This window comes from Bombus vosnesenskii, unplaced genomic scaffold (genome assembly GCF_011952255.1).
Source record: "Bombus vosnesenskii isolate JDL3184/JDL3185 unplaced genomic scaffold, Bvos_JDL3184-5_v1.1 scf7180000013295, whole genome shotgun sequence".
NCBI lineage: Eukaryota > Metazoa > Arthropoda > Insecta > Hymenoptera > Apidae > Bombus > Bombus vosnesenskii.
Window position 1 is genome coordinate 7912669 of NW_022882946.1, and position 12315 is coordinate 7924983.

The 12315-nt window shown below is 46.7% G+C and overlaps 1 protein-coding gene across 4 annotated transcripts in view; it reads left to right on the forward strand.

The window, feature by feature from the left end:
• The window catches only part of LOC117233182 (discoidin domain-containing receptor 2-like), a 130066-nt gene that overhangs the window by 90389 nt on the left and 27362 nt on the right, over positions 1-12315 (forward strand). For all 4 annotated transcript variants that reach the window (XM_033493227.1, XM_033493229.1, XM_033493226.1 and 1 more), the window contains one exon: positions 2819-2950. In XM_033493227.1, the coding sequence (XP_033349118.1) occupies positions 2875-2950 (76 nt within the window). In that variant the 5' untranslated portion in view covers positions 2819-2874. The remainder of the gene's footprint in view (positions 1-2818; positions 2951-12315) is intronic.

The following is a 12315-nucleotide window of genomic DNA, read 5'->3' on the forward strand; positions in this document are numbered from 1 at the left end:
ATTTTCGTGGCTGTTGAGGAAATGATTAAAAAACTTACGACTACTAATGGGATGGCCGATGTTTTAGGATTTATCGATGGTAGCGAGTGCGTCATATTTTTCACCGAGGTGAAACTACTCGTGGGTGGAGGGAAACTAGTTTGGATACAAATTTTTCCCCGTGCTCCAGAGTTTCTCGACGAGCCCCGGTTAACGATCCAGAAACGTCGGTAGCGTGGGGAACTTGCACGGTCGTTTATATGCCTGTACGCGAGTTCTGCTACTTTTTTCATGGCCCCCTTCCTCGGTCGCCACCATTACGGGAGCGTGTCTTTTCAAGAAAATCGCGGCTGTTCTGCAAAACGACCGTGCAAACGGTCTCGAGCGGTAGGAACTCGCCTCCGTTTTAATTGCGCTCAAATTAGTGGAACCAGACTTACAGAAGCCCGTCTAGGTAAAATCTTATTACAGTCTCAGCTTGAAACGCGAGGATATTCAATAGATTTTCGAATAGAGAAGCGGTAAGATACGATTGTAAAGCATGTTTTTCTAATGTCTTTAATCCTTTTCTTCGCTTGTAGAAAGTCTGGTACAGCAAGAAGGCGAATTCCGTACTTTTAATTTAGTTTCCGTGGAAAAACAGACTTCTGTGTTCGGTCGTGCTATAAATCAGGGACGCGACTAGCAGAAGAACGTCGAACACGTTAAAAGAAAGAGTCGGGTTTATGAACGATGGGTTATTTAAGAAGAAGGAAACGGCGAATAACGTGGAAATCGAGCGTCCAGAGTGAAGTACAAGGGCACTTTATGTAGCGACCCGCGGTAAAAGGGCGAAGGTGCTGCTTCAGCGGATGAGAGATGGCTGTGTGCGTATCCGTAGGAACAAACTGAGCCACTAAATCCACATGATTTCTCCGTTTCCAGGCCCCGTATCGTCGTCTGAGAGATTTACAGAAGACGTTATGTCGACGCCAATGCTGGAAATAGCGCAAACCGTACCGTTTCAACTAGCGACTATAAACTCACCCCTTACAGCGATTCCTCGCTCGTTCTCTAGATATAGATTTCACGATTGAAATTTATATTGTTGGAATCGGTGCTCGTAGGAATTCCCCAGGTCGCGTTATTTTCACCTAAAATTACTAGACCAGGTTGAAAAGTTCCCCTCGAAATTGGAGAGTTTCTCTCTAATGACTCCACGGTCGTCTGGCGGTCGCGTCGGGTGGTAACACGAAAATCAGACAGACGGGATCGATATTGCGCTCGCGAGAGTAGAACAGAACGGTACGTTGAGCACGAAGCGTTCTAAATAGATCCCGCGGCCGTGACCAATGATTAATCGCGCGTCACGGTGAATTCAAGCAGTCGACGAACGGAACGAGTGCACGAGTCTACGACACGGTCTGTTGCACCGACTCGAGTAACTCGAGCTTCGATGCACCCTATGACCTTAATTACTGCGTCGACTAATCGATCCTCCGCATTGTGATCGTACTATCCCCGACACCGGTACCAACGTAACCGCTTCATGCTGAATGGTATCTTAATTGCCGGTCGGATAATCCGATTCAGCCACTTAATCGATTATGCGCCTCTATGGAGCTGTCGCAGCCGCATTCACCGAATCTTGATGGAATTTCCCCATTTACCGATTAAGTAGAATACCGTTCCCGGATGGCCAATGTACAAGTACACAGACAAACACAAGGCATTACGTACATACACACGCATACATGAAAGAGAAGAGTTACGGATTGCCGAGACGATTTCTGGGAGACGATCGACCCTCCCGATCTCTCAACGACGACTTCATTAAAATCACTCGGCTTACCCTTTTTTCCACGATCCTCTAACGATATCCAAAGAATTACCTGTGGAATTCTCGTCTCGCCCGAAGAGAAAGGTTCAAGATTATTCGCGATGGTAGCCGCGATATACACCGTGGAGAAGAAGGCAAGAAACGCGTCATCGAGCCGAGATTTTTTCCATGGGTCATTGAATAACGAGCTACGCACGAAAGGGGGTCCCTAAACTTGCCAGATAAGCATCGCAAAGTATTTGGTAGCCGAAGGAACTGCCGTTAATTAGCCAAAAAGTGAAGGCTCGCCTATGCTCTCTCCGGTAGGATCCCTCCTTGCTTTTTTCTCCGGTACGCGCCACGACGGCACCACTGTGAATAAAGTACAGTCCTGCCTCTTCCACATCCTCCTCTCCTTGGCTCCCTCGCGTGGCTCACCCTCCTTTAGTCTCATCCGGTACACACGAGTTTCGCCCCCTCGTTCAAGACAAGAACAACCAGCCCAAAGGGCCCCACGGGCGTTCTCCGTACCTTCTCTCTCGCTCCTGTTATCTTTCATGCTGCACTAGCTCTTTTTCCCCTCTTCTTTTCCCTTCCCTCTTACTCACTCGTTCTTCTTCTCCTTTCAACGTCCGAACTCCCGATCCTAATCTCGATAATGACGCGTAATGGCTGCTGGCGTGAATGTAGCTCTTTGTTCGTGGCTGCTGTACCGGTCGTATATCTGTCCGGTGCGAGAGCCGCGCCATTTCACCCCGGCGAAAAGCACGGGGAGCTCGAAACGGCCGTTTCCAGCCTGTTTTTCTACGTTTACCATGATCCCCGTTCCTCGTACCCCACCCGGATCGGTCGCCGGTTCCCGAGAAGTTACGTTTAATTGCTTTCTTCCAGTCTCAGCCCGCTATCGTTAGCGTAGTCGTGATTTCGTCCCTCTTGCCGGGCAACGTTTGTAATTTTACTTCTTTCTCTATAATTTTGTTGTTTTTCTTACAACAAGTATATACTACTTTCTCATTTACTTCTTGATGTTCGTTCTTGCAGATACGGTTATGAAAGTTCGATGACCAGTGGATAGCGGACCATCCATCGACGCCACCATGGACTACCTGCAGACGTGCCTCATCTTCTACCTATTGATCCTCTGTTTCTGTGGAGGACGAACTATAGACATATGTGAGTATATATGTGCATGTAGAGATGGTAGATCTCTGTGACGAAAGATCGAGTATGTCGCCGAAATCGATGATGCTTAATGATTCTGGCGTCGCTCATCTCACGCCTAGCTAGACGGTTCTCAATTAAACGTAATTGACGTTAAGACAGCGATTGGTAAAAAATAAACAGCGCGCCAGAGCTGTCGACGTTACCGAGAATCCTTTATTGATAATTAACCAGACGAATTAAGATCCTACAATAGCCTATTCTCGGAAGAAACGTACGAAATATCTTCATATTATCTTTATTTAATTTCAGCAATTCTTACAAGACGAAATTAGTGCACGCTGTATATTATCTGTAGTTTTCCTTTCTTGTCATTACCTTATTGTCTGATATCGAAAAAACTTACGCTCGTTACGAAACAAATAAGTTGATGAATAACAAAACAGAATACTTCTGCTTTTTTCCATAACCTTAATATTACGTATAACAAATCCATATTATTGGTATTTGTACGGAAAGTATTTGTATAATCATATAATTTGATACGTAGTTTCTACTTAGGTCTAATTGATTATTACGCAAATGACCTAAACGCAATGGTGTGCAAATACTTTGTAACCACTCTATTTAAGATTGATCCATTAAACAGCTTTCCAGCAGAGTAACTAGCAGAAAAAGGATAAGTTACCAGCTACAAAATAGGTAACAATCAAGTAAAGTAGAACTACCCGACATCCTTAACCAGCCAATTGATTCGAAACGAGCTCCGAGAAGCATGAGACGCGTACTCGAGCGAACCGTGTGCGGTTGTCTTCGACGGCGTATGTTACTCGTCCCGGTGGCAGAAAATCGATGCCACCTTCCCCGTTTCTCCGTGGTGCGAGGTAGAAATACGTGTTTACATCCGAGACCATAATTCTCTTTGGTGGTAACAGGCTCTGCCCGTTTGGGACGGCCGATAAAAACAGGCGCGACCGAGAAAACGGATCCCTCGCGACGCCCTCCGGGGTTGTTCCGCTTCGACCCCCGTCGCCACGCATTTAAACCACCGTTTCTACTCGGCTTGCTTTCCATCCCATTGGCTTCGGATACGAAGTCGACCCCGCGTCAGGTAAACAGGCCGAGGAAACTTGCAAAGTATCCAGCAAGGAGTTCCGGTCTGTGAAGAAAGGCTTTTACGTACTCGTTCGTGAAATCGGGCCCGCGAACCCCGACTACGAAACGTATCTCGCACCCTCGAGGCTGAAACTCCGCCGCCTGGCGAACGTACCAAAAGCGCGAAAGATGGATGGCCTTGGCGTTTCGGTCTGGTTACGCGTCTCTCGGCCTCTCCGCGATACACGTAACAGTTTTAGAAAGAAATAAATCTACGCCCGGCGGAATGTTTAATGGAGTGGGCGGATGCGCGTTTTTGCCGAAACCACGGGGTGGGAAGGAGAAGGTGCGAGGCGTTCTTGCGAGCGAACATTGAAATTTATCGCGACGCTCTAACGTTGGGAATCGCCACGGGCAAACATCCACAGAGACGTTTTGAACGATGTGGCCATTACGTTGTATAAGAACCAATAACACGAGACGACGATTTCTACAGATTCTCGCGTTTGTTGGTGGATCGTGCGATAAGTAGAAATGGACGATTCGCGCAGGTTCGAAGCAATGAAATCAGAGAGAATTATCCGAGAGAGAATTCCATCACGGCCGAGGCCTAGAATCTCCCGCGCAACCCCGCTCGTCCACTCTAGAATTCAATCACGCCTCTAAACTTGGCCGCAGCCGTATATACCAACGTGGCCGTTTCGATCTTCGCGAACGTGCAATAAAACGCGGGTAAAGACACGACGTTCCGCAGCGTCGTTCCATTTCCAGCGACAAGCTTGGCTCGTTTCTCCAAATTTAATAAGCGAGCGGATCGTAAGTCGGTCTCTTACGACGCGAGCGGAAACGATAAGTAACGATCGACGAAAATATAAATAGCGTGTCGGGTCGACGAAAGCTGGTTTAGGAAGGGCACCAGGGGAAACCGTAGCGACGAGGGAGCGGAGATACTCGGCCCTCCTGCGGTGAGTGAACTTGTACGTCGAACCGCGTTGGTAAATTCGCGGTTGTGTTAAGCGGGCCAGCCGACGGCCAAGAGGACGAGAGCCGAAGAGGTGGAAGGGCTGCGGGCCAGTTAAAGCGCGCATAAATTGCGATGTTAATGTTGCCTGCGATACATAAACATGTTGTACGTCGGTCGGATTGCGGTCTGCGCGCGATGCACGCGTAACGCCAGCTTGCACACAGGCGCGTGCACGCACTCGCGCGGAGGTGGGGAATCGAGCCGGTAGTCGCGTTTGGTTTCGCGTACTCGATTCACCGAGTGTACCTCGACTACCGGCCGCGTGTGCAAACCTGCGTGTGCAGAGGCTCCGTGGAGCCGAGCCACGCGACACGCCTGTGTCCGTCTTGCGTGCGCCACTGGACATGATTCGTGAAGCTGCCGCGAGAAAACGAGCAAACGACGATACGCGCCTTCCTCGGTTACCCGTGATTGCTGGCTACCGCTGCAATTTTCTTTGCTCTTTCCCTCATGGGAATTGAGATGATGCGGGTGATTGTGGTTTTCATATGCAAACGATTGATTCAAACGAATACATACCTCGCAGTAGTAAATAAGTACAATGAATAGCGAAGAAAATCATGTTGATCTTCCAAATCTATTTTTCTTATTGTAGAAATTAAGCATCAGAGCAAACAAGTTTGTCCAAGCTTTTAATAGATATTTATGCGAGGAGGTGCCACCTGCGCGTAATACCATTCTGCCGACCACACCTATTTAACGCGATCACAAAAACAATGGTATTTGTTCGGAAGAAGTTAGAAAACGATGAAGGAAGTTGAAAGAGCTACGATAATTTACCACCACGGAGCGCCAACTTCGTCTTTATCACTTTTTTCCTACCTTTCTTACGGAAAGAGCTACGCCCCGTTCCATTCGCATGAATCATGTGCTTCATTCGTGGGAACGAGGCGCGAAGAAAGTGCTTTATTTTGAGAACTTACTTTTCAATGCACCATCTGACACTCACGTTTCTTATCTCCCTTCCGGTTTAATCATCCCAATACAAATCAACGATCGCTTTCAATCGCACTACTGTAACATCCGGTAATTCCTTACCTAGCACGAACATCGAATTCAATTGCCCCCTGATAACAATAACATCTATCAAAACGTACAGTTCACCGCATAAGCGTCTGACGATCAAGCGTTCTCACGTGCATAAGTATACACACACAAACATAATGTGTTTGTACGCATGTGTGTGTATGTGTGTACGTCCCTACATATCGTCGACGACAGTAGGAGCAGTACACGAGCGTGTCCAGGGTGGGTGAATCGTTACGCGAAGCCCTCTTGCGTTATGGCATTGTCATCGGCCCGTTGCCTCCCTCGAATCCCCATGACCCCTCTGCCCTTCCAATTATCCACAGATCCATTAGTTACGCGCGCATCGTTGATGAAATTGTCGACGTATTAACATAACCGAGCGACAATTAAAGCGTTATGGCGGAGCCGGCATACCGTGCTGATTTTAGGCTGGCACATCGGAATTTTACTGGTGGACAGCATCTTAAGAATCTCTGGAATTCCGGCGTAATTTTTTAATTGAAATGAGTCAGTGGTGTTGGAGGTGGAGCGGATCGCGTCACGTGTGATCCTCGAGCGTTCAGAATTTCCGGCGAATTCAACACATTCCACAGCAAAAGGGTCGAGTCTCGAGATTCCAGCCACCTTCGATTCTCGCTGGCCCCGTTGGTCAGGAATTGTGAAACTAACTTCAACAGTGTGTTACACGTATATAAGTTAACTTTGAACATGAATGGAATTTCGTGGGCGTGTGTCGGTCCATGTAGAACGGCAAACCTAGCCTTTACTTTTGTATATCGTTTTCTGTTTAAGAATGGAGGTGGAGGAAGAGGTTCTGTTGGATTTGCTTAGGTTTTTGTAAGCTGTTTTTCTTATAGCGTGGAGGGAGAGTTACATAACGAATTCCATTTGTGAGCAACGCTTTCGTAGTTAATATAGACGTCTCTTCTTATTACATCGTCGCATAAACGAACTACTCAGAAGCAAAATTAATCAACTCCACTTTCTCAACATATCTTGCTTTTATCTATAATATAGGTGAAATTAATTATCTGTAATAGATGCACTTTATCACTTTACTTCCTCTGTAATATTATTAGCGTGATCTTTCCGAGTGTTAAATTTAAAGCAATACAAATCTTTGCGATTGAGTTTTTACCAAAGTACGGACAGCTTGTTAGATAAATAACAACCGATCGTGGAAAGCACCGAAAAAGACATCGTTAGTTCCTCGAACAAAGCTTAATCTCACCCGGCAACATCCTCCGTCACGGCGATCTTACGAACCCGCAGATTTCGAAACAGCGAGCCGAAGCTGCAGACAGACCGACACGTCCGTCACAACACGCCGCGGCAGTGATCGTTGCAATTTGTCACGGCTTTGTACGGGTCGCGGCGTCATTAACACCGCGCGCGTCTCTACTTTCGCGGAGTTTGTTTAAACGTCGAATCGCTGGCACGACAAAGGGGCCGTCGAGCTGCACGTGTGCGTCGTATGTCTCTCGAATATAAAATCCAGCCCGCGTAAACATTCCCAAGCGAACGTCCCGACATCTGTTCGCTCGGCCTGGTTCGCGCGATTCCGTTCGGCTTGATCACGTGCCAGAAGCGAGTCGTTCGCGCTCGTCTTTCTCTCACACGTCTACACACGCGTCTAATGATCACGTTAAATCGACCGAAGTGTCGGGCAATCGACTTAACCGACTCCTTCCTTGCCGTATTCAGAGAAACTCGGAAAGGACGAATCGAAGGAAGAAGGAAGAGAGAGAGAGAGAGAGTAGACAGGTTGAAGGGACGTCGACTGTCAGACGTCGACGTCGGGTGTAATAATCCTCGACTTTCGACCTCGAAGGGCGGCCGTCAATCCGACGTTGGATCTGTATTTTCATAAGTCTAGGCCGCGAGAGCAAACACTATATTCCCTGGGTCGAGTACCGTCTCCGAAGGGTTGAAACCCTTCCTCTGTTCGGTCTACATCTCGCACGTGATTGCGGAGGAATCGAAGGAAGAGTCTTTTCTTAAAGGGTGCCGTCTAGGAATTCCGACTTTAAAGCGACACTCTGTTGAACTTTAACGTATTCGGCATACGCGTATTTTCACAAAATCGTTGCCAGTAGTCATAACTTATATTTCGTATATTTCGTAAATTGACAATGTTAAGCTATGACTATTTTATGTTTTAGATACGTTATTCCGCGATTCTATTCTTCGCGCAGAATTCAATCCAATCGAATCCAATACTTCTTCAATCGCAGTTCGAGGATTGACTGACAAATCGTAGATCTTAATTAGACTTAGGCGACCCAAAGTCGTCATAACTTAACGTCTAGGTTACCATAATCTCGAATATGTTGGAGAGTAAAAAAATAGATAATAAAGTATACACGTTCGATGGAAAAAATTCTACTTTTCCTTTAACCCAATTACGCGAACCACTTTACAGGCGAGATTATATCCAAAATTAGTTAAACGCGAACGTCTTGCGGAGACACGATAAACCAGTTCGACATATCACGGTGCTGTAACGAAGAGAACGTTGGAGGTCAGAAACACGAGTCTCGGCCAGCGGCGACGTAGGTTCGCTTTTGATAAATCCAGGCCACGAAGGCGAGCGTAACACATGCTCGCCACGAGGCACGCACGCATAAAAGGGGTTGCAGCTCCCCTGAGAAGTAAGCGCTGCACGCAACTCGAGACGGTGATTTCAAGACAGCGGGGATGGGTCACGCCTGAGGGGTGGTTATAGCGAAGGGTTGGCTTGCGGAGAAGGGTGCAAAAAGACCGCGGACGTGGAAGGAGGCCATGGGATGGGTCATGAGGCAAAAGGGGGACGAAAGGGCCGTGTAAAAGTAGTACTTCCGTTTCTCCAGCCGTCCCGGCGCCACAACGACGAGCATGCGCCCTCGCTGACTCGAGCCGCGTTATCTTCCGGCTGCAACGACTGTTTGTTTTCTCTGAAAGAAACGAAAATGGTTTCGACGATATCGTGGAAAACCGTGTTTTGGTGTTCGTGGCGTTCACGGAAAGAGTGTACTTAAGTAGGGTACCCGAGGGGCGAGTCATCGTTTGACGTGGTCGTCACTCTTACAAACATTCATTCTAATTTCGCCTGGCTCTGACGAGGAAGGCAGAGTTTCACCGTAACTATGGAGAATAAGGAAAAAGAATACCACAGGTGTCCACCTGCTAATCCCGTTAAGTAAATAAACCCGGCTAGGCGTTGTCATAATACGGCAATTAAGGAGGGTCGTACTATTACCGCGCTACGGGATACGCCTTCTTCTGCTCGTCCTCCTTTCCATCATTCCTGGCGCTTTGTAATTTCGGGTTTTCTTGGTTTATACCAACTTTTTGGGCATTTAAATTTTTGCATCATGAGTTGTTATGTCGGTGATTATCAAGTATAGGATGGTAATTGGATGAGTAATTTTACGAGGAATACGCGATAGCATAAGGTGAATACCTCTTCATTCCGGAATCCATTAACGGTTATTTGGTGAGGGATTTAGTTCAGCAGGTTTTCGGGATTTCGATTAGCCCAGGGAGCCGGCGCTTCCGGGTATGAAAAATAGTAATCCGTAAGTGAGTCATGATTTATGTTGTAATATCGTGCCGTAATAAGGTGGGGCGCTTAATATGTTTTTCGCGAAATACCCGGAGAGTAATTAATTTACATTCACGCCCGGTGGAGGAGGAAGGCGCGCGGCAAAGGGAGAAACAAACGAGGTGTGGGATGGAAAAGGAGAATCAACAGCGGCGTGGCCACGACCACGACCCTCTCGTACATCGTCATTAATAATAATTGTAGAGTTAACAAAGGCGGGCCAAGGTGGAATTATTAAATCCGTCGAGATAGAAAATCTCCGTTGTTAGCCAGGCATTTCGCCGATCTCGCTTTTCCTTTTCGTTTCTTTCGCCGGCTAACGAAAACCTCCCCCCCCCCCCTCCTCCCTTTGCTTCGTCTAATTCGCTTAATATCCTGCTCGCGGCCGTACCGGAGGCAACAAATCTTCGTGAAGCTCGCTGGATTCGTAACGATTCCGTATAATTCTTGTTTTCGTTCCTCCTTCGAGGTTCAAAGTGTCGCATAAATTATTTAAATCGTCGAAATCAACTTGTCCCGGGGACGATAATACCTCGCGCAGGGTGTCTGGTTTCTCGACGAACGGTTTCGTTCGACTTCTCCGGAAGCTGACGGGTTCCTGAAGAAGACGCTTACTGACGCGGATAGGCGAAAGAAGCGGTTATCAATTTGACAGTGACGTTGTTAAGGGAGGAAGAAGGAGGTCCAGATGGCGTAGAAAAGAGAGGAGTCGCGAGGAGGGGTTGCGAGAAGGCATTCAATTTCCCTCTTCTCGCGGATGGAGGGCGGCACACACCCTTCCGTTCGGAGCTGTCACTCCGCGAGAGTTATGGTCGCCGAATGAGTGGCTGGGGCGGGCCAAACGTCGCATAACTTACTTCTTCTTCTCTCGTTTCTCTGCTCTTTTCCAGGATGTCTATAAATACAGGGATCGAACCTGCCTACCGCTCTACCGTCCGTCACTGGTCCCTTCGTTGTTCCTGCGGGATCCTTTCGCCGATAGGACGAGAAAAGGGGAACCGATATCAGCGTGTAAACGATCGTAATCGCTTGAGAATGTCGATCGATTTGTTTTATTCCCATTTACTTAGGGGCTCAGGGATCTTTCCTCTTTTCAGTAGAAGCGAGGGTTATTTTCAATGAAATTTGTTATCTATACGATTGGTATTTGGTTTTCGGTGGAAACTCTGTTCTTTTTTTTCCAATTTAAGTTGATTAAGCGTTTCAGAGTAATCCAATTTCCGTCGAGGGATAGGAGTAGAGGGCATGCTATCTATGGTTTCGGTTGAGTCACGAGATACAAGTGGTCTGTCCAATCTCTCGCTTTATTTTTACTAACTACACTTGAATCACGAAGACTGGCGTGTTTGTTCGAATGTGTCCTGTAATCTGGGGCCTGTGTTTTCTTTTCTCCTGTCACTCTTTCATAACAAGGCTTTTCTCTAATCACTCTCTTAAATACCTCCGCCATAGTTCCCCCCTTCCCTTCCTGTCGCTCACGGTGTCTAAACAATCAATCTCTCGTTCCTCGGTTTCAACTTGTCTCGTGCTCCATTAAGCAAATGGCGTTTCTAAGTTCTACATACTTTATTTCCTTTAACGAAAAGATCTTTTAAAATAATAATTACAACGAAGAGAAGAACAGCGACTTGCAATCAATACTATATTGTCAAAAAAATTCGCCACTGTCGATATTTCTGTCAAAAAAGGGAGGGAAAAAAATATAAAAAAGGTTCATAAATTCGTCAAAATACCGGTTCGGTCGGGTGTACGGTCCAGCGGCAAAGTAAGAACGATTACGCTGAAAGGATTTCGTTGTAAAATCGCGTAGCGCTGGCCGACGAGTTCCCGCCAGGGGGAAAGAAAGGAAAAAACCGGCGGCGAAGAAATTTCATATGGCAAAAACGGTGTTGTAAGCGCGCCGGTTCAACTCCCGGGAACAAGTGGCTCCATGTAGAGGAGTTAATTACCAGAAATAAGCAGCCGCCGAGTCGTAAAACTCGTACGAGGCCGCGACCTACGCTCGGAACCGGGCGTATATCTCGTTAAAAATTTATTTACGTGGAAAGTTCGTCTAGCGAATTAAGACTTGGTGGTGCTCGCGAAAAACGCGTCGCGTCGCTGCGACCGGCGGACAGCTTCTCGCCGGATATAAGACAGAAAGTGGAAGTGACGAGTACGGATCGATATTTTGAAATAGAGAAGTTTGATTTTCGACTTTAGTCAGCCTTTTCAGAAATCACTCGTGAACAGAATAGTATCGGAGGAACAAAAAGAAAAAAAAAAGAGAAAAGAAAGAAAAAGGACGAGAGAGTTCTCGCTCCTAGGGATGAGAAACTTTACATCGCTTAATTGCTGTTATTAAAATCATTGGAATTCATTTTGAAAGTGTTAAAGAATCTACCTCTTAACCAGGGAAGATTAGTCGCGTTTCTCGGACGTAATCCTAATTGAAACTCATCTTTTTAAGTTTCTTTCGATTTGTACGAAAATAACTAACTGAAATTGATTTGCCTTTATCAATGCTTAATTGTGTGATCGTAGGAATTTCTGATTTAAAAAATCGCTCAATCAACAGAGGTTAGAGAACGTATAATATAAACATCCATTAAAAGAAACTTCTTCATTATCCTACACGTTGGATTCACATTCCACACAAACATCTCT